This window comes from Parasteatoda tepidariorum, chromosome 2 (assembly GCF_043381705.1).
Source record: "Parasteatoda tepidariorum isolate YZ-2023 chromosome 2, CAS_Ptep_4.0, whole genome shotgun sequence".
In the NCBI taxonomy this organism is placed as follows: domain Eukaryota; kingdom Metazoa; phylum Arthropoda; class Arachnida; order Araneae; family Theridiidae; genus Parasteatoda; species Parasteatoda tepidariorum.
The window spans coordinates 99,035,036-99,043,165 of NC_092205.1; the positions used below are offsets into that span (position 1 = coordinate 99,035,036).

The following is an 8,130-nucleotide window of genomic DNA, read 5'->3' on the forward strand; positions in this document are numbered from 1 at the left end:
GTGTACATGTAGATTTATTAAATACACCTTGTGCGCCACCTAGGAACCAAATCTAGAACCCGACACTCGAAATTTTTGCTCTGTTACAATCGTACCCTGTTACAATTGACCCCACTCTCCCCTACTAATATACTACCTGATATAATAAATATTCTATATTTATATAATATACCGTCTAATTTATCCTATCGTCAAATTTATATTACACATCGTCTAATTTAACTAATTTATACATAAACGTAAACAATGTTTCAGACGCGTAAAAACAATAAAGCTGTATAAAGTATCACCTGATAATTAAGATCTTACGTAAAATCTTAGAGTGGGTCTAATAATATGGCCAGGTGACTGTAGCTTTATTTGCCAAGATCTGTACGCTTCAATCGGTTTTTAGACATACCATGTGACTCTTTCAATTTCTTCCGCAGGTTATATTCACGATGTTATCTCACCATCTTCTTTGTTGTCTCCCTACGAGAGGTTCTCCTTCGACACGGCAACCCAGAGTGATATTTTTGATAAAGAACTGGATTTGAGCCGCCATCGAGGTCGAGACATCAGTGACACATCTTCCCTCTGCAGTCGGGTCTCCGAAAGCAGTCTCAGTCCACGTCTCCTCGATTCCTCACCCATTCCATCCTCAGCAAGAGGTATGCATTTTATTCCAATAATACAATTTGGAGAAAAAAAAACATTCTCGCGCATTCTTTTTTCATAACAACAATTAAAACTTTGCGCGAGATAGAAAGGAAATAGGATTCAGTGTAAATGTTTCTAAATCAACAGAGTTCTTTTCACTGACGAGGGAACAGAAGGGTACTCAAGAGATCAGAGCGCTGATCAGAACAAGGCTTCGATTCTCTACAGTTTGAGGTGAAAACAAATAAGGATCTCAATTGGAACCTGGAGCAGAATTTTTCGAGCTACCTGCGACAAAACTCTCTAGCACTAATATCATTCTGCAAGATATACTTTTAATAATATTAATAATAGCAAACATATGTGCTACTAATTTAAAATAACAAAAGCTCTGTGTTTACAACAAAAAACTATCAAATATTTTTTTATTTAAATGTGTAATAATCTTTTATTCTAATATTATGGGTGATATTCTTGCATTTTGTTTGGGAGGAAAGCACAAATTATTTCCTTCATCGCATTTTGTAAATAATCATCACAATAAAAAAAAATAATAGTTAAAAATCAAGAAATCCGTATGTAGTCATTGCCGAAAAAAAAGATCGATAACGAAATCACGCGAATCGGATGACTCAAATGAGTGTTTCGTTTCGAGATTAGGTTGTTGTAATAAATAATATCGTATAAAAAAATATCGGATTAAAAAACTATGGAGAAATACTATTCAAAAAAATTCGATAGAATTATAGCCTTAAAAAGTAAATACATATTGTTTGAAATACATCGGGACATTTATAAACCCACGTGAAAATCAATGACTGCCGAAAATACAGATTGAAATATTGCGTGTAAATTTCTGCACAGAAGTAAATTCTTTTGCTTTTTAATAGAAAAATCATTTTGCAAGAACTCTGTAACGTTCTGCGTCAATGTCGCTGCTATTCTGGCAAGAGGCTGTCATGTTGAGATTCTATAATGCCGGCCCACGTAATATCTATAGCACAATACAGCAATGTGTTTACCGGTATTTGGAATTTAAAAAAAAGGAAGTGAAGTATTTCCGGAACAGTCTTGTAGGTCAAGGATCCACAATTTTGAGACCAACAGCACGATAACAGCTATAAGGATCATCATTGCACACCAGCTGCTTTTGCTTTTAAGATAAACAGGTACCTATTCATCAGATGCCTGGTGAGTTTCAAGCGACCACAAAGGATGAAACCCAATCCTAACACAATGGACAACTCGGTACTTTAACCACTGAGTCATCATTGAGGCTTGAAATGTATATGAGGTTAAAAAAAATAGTTTAAATACTGTGCTTTTTCAATTTACAGTTGTACTTTGTCCACTTACATCTGTAAGCTTCATGTTACACTTTGTGGTGCATGAGGAGTTCTGTAACATAGAAAAAAATTTAGTGTGTCCCACTTAAATAAAGCCACTTTTATTTTTTACCATAACTGGGTACTCAAAGATACCATTAAAAACCAAATATATTTCAGAAAGTCTGTATCTAAACACACATTTAAAAGAATTAACTTCCTTCCTACACCTCCTAGATAAGAATAAAAAAACATCGAATAAGTAAAAAAGAACCGGGAAATATGTCTTGCCGAAATAAAGCTACTTCTGATTATAGCCAAATTAAGCGTCATACTTTTGTATGCCATAAAAGTATGTGATGCAGCATACCTTTTACCAATAATAGAAGGGTATCAATATTATGTCAAGCTTCAATGATGGCAGTCTTTCAATTCATTCTGTAGTTACCTCTTTTTTGTAAATACAGCTACTGATGATAGCCCAATCAAGTTCTCTTGGGGGTCATGAAAAAGGTCAGACGATTCATGACAAATACCAAAAACCACCACTCTTAAGATTTACACAAGATTTTGCAACGTACATTGCAAAATCTTGCAACGTTCAAAATCGTGCAACGTACATTGCAACGTGATTTTGCAAGGTACACGATTTTGCAACGTAAAATAAAGCATTTTCTAGCTGGAAAAGCAAAGTCAAGCTTACCAGTTATCTCTTCAAATGCCGGTAAATGATCTAACTGTTTTGGTAATGGGTAACTTTCATGCATGTGGGAGGGGAAAGATTACGTTAAGTTTATTATGATAACCGTTTATCATGATTTATGAGTCTCAATATTGCCGTCCATTTGAAAAAGATTTGTCTATACTGTTTCATTTTAAATATCTTTCAAGAAATCTACGATACAAAAAAGTCTGGCAGTACCCCATATTGAAAGCTATTTAAAAAGCCAAGGAAAGTAGAAAACAAAAGAATTAAGATGCCTCAGACAGTATTGTGTACTATTACAATATCATGAGAAAATAAGAGGATTTTTTCCATTACACAGAAAGGGTTCAGCTATGGGGATGAACTTAACTAGCTACTCCTTCTGGCTATAGAGAGGTTGCCGATAAACCAAAAAATCTAAAATTTCCTTAATTGCCATTTGTAGAAAGAATGGTTGGACGGCAGAATGTATCCTGGTGATTCGAAATTTCATAACAAAATGCAGGGTTAGAAACGATTAATAGATTGCTTTGGTAGAAAATTAAAATCTGCCCGGATTGCTTTAGAATAGTCAGAATTGCAAAAAACACTTTTGTTGACCCCATGTTCCTTTTTTGTACATTTATTAACAAAACCAATATTCATTTCCCTCCTCTTTTTCCTTTTTTTTTGTTGTCTCGCAGTGAGCTGATCGTTAAGACACGGTTCCTAGCTGATCACCGAAGTCAAGCATCACTGACCACTTGGAGAAGTTTGCACAGGGACCGAGGATGTGCGGTATGGGTCCTCGTTAAACGGTTCTACCGTAAAGGGCTCGACTTCGCGTGCAGGTCATCGGGCTACCGAAGATGGGGTGCCATCCCCTCCGCTGAGGATCAAAATTGTGATGGCATGTCTTCGGATCATCCTCCGGGATGTTTCCCAGACCGTCGCCAATAGCCCATTGTGCAGCTCTAGTTTGACGTAAATGGACTACAACAAGAAATCCTTCCTTTTTTTCTTTATGGTGTTTCTGAATAGATCACCTTTTCAGGAAATCATTCCCAATCCTGCATTGATGCATTATTTCGAGATCTTCTGGATGCACCTTACATTTTTTTAGAAGCTGGCGTTTAACTGAGATGCTCTATTTATTATTGGGTTAATGAACCTTATGACTAAGCCATATAGCTAAAAGATTGTAAGAAAAATAAATTTATTTAAAATGCAATTTTTTATTTTGTTTGAGTCGTGTTGTAAGTGACATTATTTTTTCTCTTCTTAGTGAGTGAAGCCCAGCAGTTCCACGTGTTCTCCAACGGCGTCACTGTCAGTTACACCTACGATGCTTTCTTTGTGTCAGACGGACGATCGAGACGAAGAAACGCAGCTTCGGGTCTCCTGACGGCAGAGCCACGAGGAGACAGGCCCAGATACACGTGTGGTGAATGCGGCAAACACTATGCCACATCTTCCAACCTGTCGCGGCACAAGCAGACTCACCGTAGTCCGGATTCACAGCAGGCCAAGAAGTGCGAAACATGCGGCAAGGTGTATGTCAGCATGCCTGCCCTGGCCATGCATGTCCTCACGCACAATCTGAGCCACAAGTGTGCCGTCTGCGGGAAGGCCTTCTCCAGGCCCTGGCTGCTACAAGGCCACATGAGATCCCACACGGGTGAAAAACCTTTCGGTTGCGCTCATTGCGGCAAGGCGTTTGCAGACAGATCTAACCTGAGGGCCCACATGCAGACCCACTCGGCTTTCAAGCACTACGCATGCGCACGATGCAATAAATCCTTCGCCCTGAAGTCTTATCTCAATAAGCATTACGAATCGTCCTGCCTCAAAGATCCCGTACTTGGCTCCATGTCAGCTTTAGGTCCAAATTCACCACCCATTACTCCCGATTCACGGTTACTATTAAGGACCTAACTATTTAACACGTGTCCATACCGTTCTTTGCAATAATATTGAAGTGATGGAACTGAGGAAGATACATTGCTCCGTACAGTTATTGGAACAACTACTCCGTACAAATCATTTGAAATGTAACCTTTTTTTGAACAATATTGGTCTGACTGTTTTTATTTTTTTTCTATGTGTGTTATAAATGAATATATGTTGCGGCGAAGCTTATTTTAAACGAATGCTTTTCGTTTCACCCTGGAAAACGGCAGAATTGACCTGTTTTCTTGTTCGTATCGAACAGGAAGCTGGTTCTTACCGAGTTGGGATTATTTCTTACAACAATATATTTTAATTACGTAAAATATTAAAGGACATTGCTACGCGTAAGCGAAAAACTATGCTTTATATGATATTATGGATTCTTGGCAAGATATATAGAGAGTGTTCCTTAACTACCCCTCATAGTATAAACTTTTAATCTTTATCAATTATAAAATCGAAAAGTATGCACATCGGGGTAAAAACTAAAAATAACTAAGTGAGAAAAGAACAAAAACGTTTGTAAAAACCACACAACAATAATTAAGGTGGGTAAATGCGAATGAAAGGTTAGAAATATCAAAAACCAGATTGATTAATCAAAATCTTTTTGCTTTATTCCGTCTTTAAGATTCTGTCAGAAATAAACGGGAAGACCGCAAATGTAATCAAGACAGAATTCGAAAACGCTTTTGTTTACTCTCACTTGAATATTTTCCAAAACCTATAACGTGCAAAGTTAACAACTTTACACCCTGTATAAAGCGATGAGCTAACTAAAACTAAAATATTTATGACGAAAATATGCTTTTGTACAATCAGACTTCAAGTGCAACCTAAGAGATAAGTGGATAAAGGTTCTAAGTGACAATAGAGATTTCTAGGTTCAACGTTAATCTCGTTTACTTAGGTTACGTTAATTTAGTTTGATTAATCCTTAAATTTTTCATACCTGGTGGATGAAGTTACTAAGCAACAGTTTCTGCCGAGGAATAATATGCCATTTATATAACTGATGTTAATGTGTAACACCTATTCTATTTAATTACATATTCTCTCTCACACCCTCTATGCTAATTCTAAAAATGGCATAAAACGACAAAATTAGGAAAAGCCACAGTTTCGTAAACAAAAAAATCGTCTGTGATCTAAATTGTGATTACTTGTAGTAGCGTTATTACAACACTACATTATCTGGGTTCATAAAAAATTGCAAACAATTAGGAATTATTCAGTGATATCAATGATTTCGGTCTAGATGGAAATATCTCGCCAAATTGGCAGTTTTTTTAAAGCTTAATAACAGTAGAATTATTTAAGTAATTTATTGGTTCTAATACAGCAATAATGCTTTACTACAAGATCGTGTGTATATATATATGCACCCGCCAAGCAGCTGATAGGTAGTCTGAGGTATCTGGTACCAAGCGCTCACCATCTGGTCCTGCAATTCCCTCACATTGCGATGGGGTAGCGTGGCAGCACGAATTTGGTTTTCCAAGTAGGACCACAAATGCTCTATTGGATTAAGATCAGGTGAATTTGGGGGCCAAGACATGACTTGAAAGTCACTGGAATGTTCCTCGACGATTCGACCCTTATGACATGGTGCATTATCCTGTTGGTAAACACCATCCCCCGCAGGAAAAACTGTTGACATGAATGGGTGAACCTGGTCAGCAACTATGTTCAATTAGCTTACAGACGTCAGGGATTGTTCTATGAGGATTATGGGTCCTTTTGTGCCCCATGAAAACATTGTTATTGGGCGAGAAACCATGAAAACCTGGGAGAGCCCATTGTTATAGATGGAGGGTGGTCATAATGTAATGGTTCTTCGGTGTATATATATATTGAAATTACGGTATTACTTAAAGTACAAGGCAAGTAAATTGCGGCTTTTTTTATTTTGCTTGGCGAAAGAACTCCTAAAACCACCTAAAACAGAGAGAATGCCATGAACTTGAATGCTTTAAATAACCTTCGATGGTTTAAAAATTTCGAACATTGGAAGTATGTGGGTAAAATATAAAGGGAAAACATTATCTTCTGTTCTTCTTGTCAACTGTTTTTGCTGTAAAAATGTCACATAGAGCCTATATACACTTAGATCTTCATTTTAATGATGAAATTATAGGATCTTAAATGTGTTAAATGTGCTTTAACACTTTTTAATTGACAATTTATCAAGATGTATTGGACAATGAATGCTTGTAAGTAATGAACAATGGACACTTGTAAGCAATAAACAATGTTCCAATAAGTACGGAGCCAACACAATATTAGTGAGAAAGAAAAAAAGTGTATGAAAGCAATAATTAGATGAAAACTCTAATAGAACGAACTTACTGCTTAGAAATTGGATCTATTAGATTTTTTTCTCATTCCAAACATCTGCAACGACTTTTTTCCGTCTATTAGTAACTATATACAAAGCAATAAACTTTTTCAATCAAATGCATTTTTCTCTATTACAAATGCGAGATTTTTTAAAATAGAATCGTAGATTTTAGGCATCTAAATAGATAGTTACGAAGTTTTTTTAGGAATAGGATATATTCTTTTTGAATTTATAAAAATTTTCCCTATCCCCCCATTTTAAAAATGTGATGCGTTAGCTTTTTTTTTTTTACTTTTTGCACACGTGAGGGAATTTTTTTTAAACTTTATTACAGAAAAATATTGTTGTATTATTATTTTGGAAAAAAATTTTAATGTTAATTTGTAATGCTGAAATTCTATATACATCATAAATTACAAAGTTTTCATATTTTTTTAAGGGCACCATGTACTTTTTTAGTAGAAAAATAAGCAGAAAATTGTAGAAAAATAAAAAATAATCAAATTCCATGTCTCAAAATTTATCACTGGTTAACGTAATTTCACGTGTTGGTGAGTAATATTATATTGTATAAATTAAAGTCTGAAAATAGTATTAATAGTGATTATTAACTAATTAAGTTTTATGAGGCATACATTAAATCTAGATTATAATTATACATACCTTTTTTTTAAACAGTGATTCAAGATTCTCTCACAAGTACTCTTTTAGGCAAGTTTTCTCAAGTCTCAATTTTTAATTTGTGTTTAATTTGAATAAAGCTATTTTTCTTTAAAGTAAAGTTGATTTTTTGACAAACAAAAAAATTTTAAAAAATATTTTTAAACACATTAGTCCACTAGCTATAATCAAAATTTGACCCGATTTTTATGAAGAATGTTTAATTAATAAAAATATTTTTTTTCAAAAAATACGTTAGAGTTAGATAAATATGCCAAGTAAATCTAAATTGTAATCTTCTTTCAAATTTTACGTCATAAATATTAACATTTTTGGTAAAAAGTAAAATTTGTTTCATTAACTTAGGTTTATTATATGTTTAATCTGTAATTATAAAGTAAAGAACAAAAAGACAGTTACCTGCTAAAGAGTGGACTGGAAAAAAATCTTCTAAGGAAAGCAAAGGCCCACCCAGTACTGTCATGCCATCAATGATTATTCTTATATTATAGCTTATTATTATTATATTG

At 34.9% G+C, this 8,130-nt stretch overlaps 1 protein-coding gene across 1 annotated transcript in view; it reads left to right on the forward strand.

The window, feature by feature from the left end:
- LOC107448712 (transcriptional repressor scratch 2-like) overlaps positions 1-7,418 on the forward strand; it is a 40,656-nt gene extending 33,238 nt beyond the window's left edge. The window contains exons 2-3 of the mRNA XM_043050145.2: positions 429-650; positions 3,935-7,418. Of these exons, the coding sequence (XP_042906079.1) occupies positions 429-650; positions 3,935-4,584 (872 nt within the window). The 3' untranslated portion in view covers positions 4,585-7,418. The remainder of the gene's footprint in view (positions 1-428; positions 651-3,934) is intronic.
- The last annotated feature ends 712 nt before the right edge of the window (positions 7,419-8,130 follow it).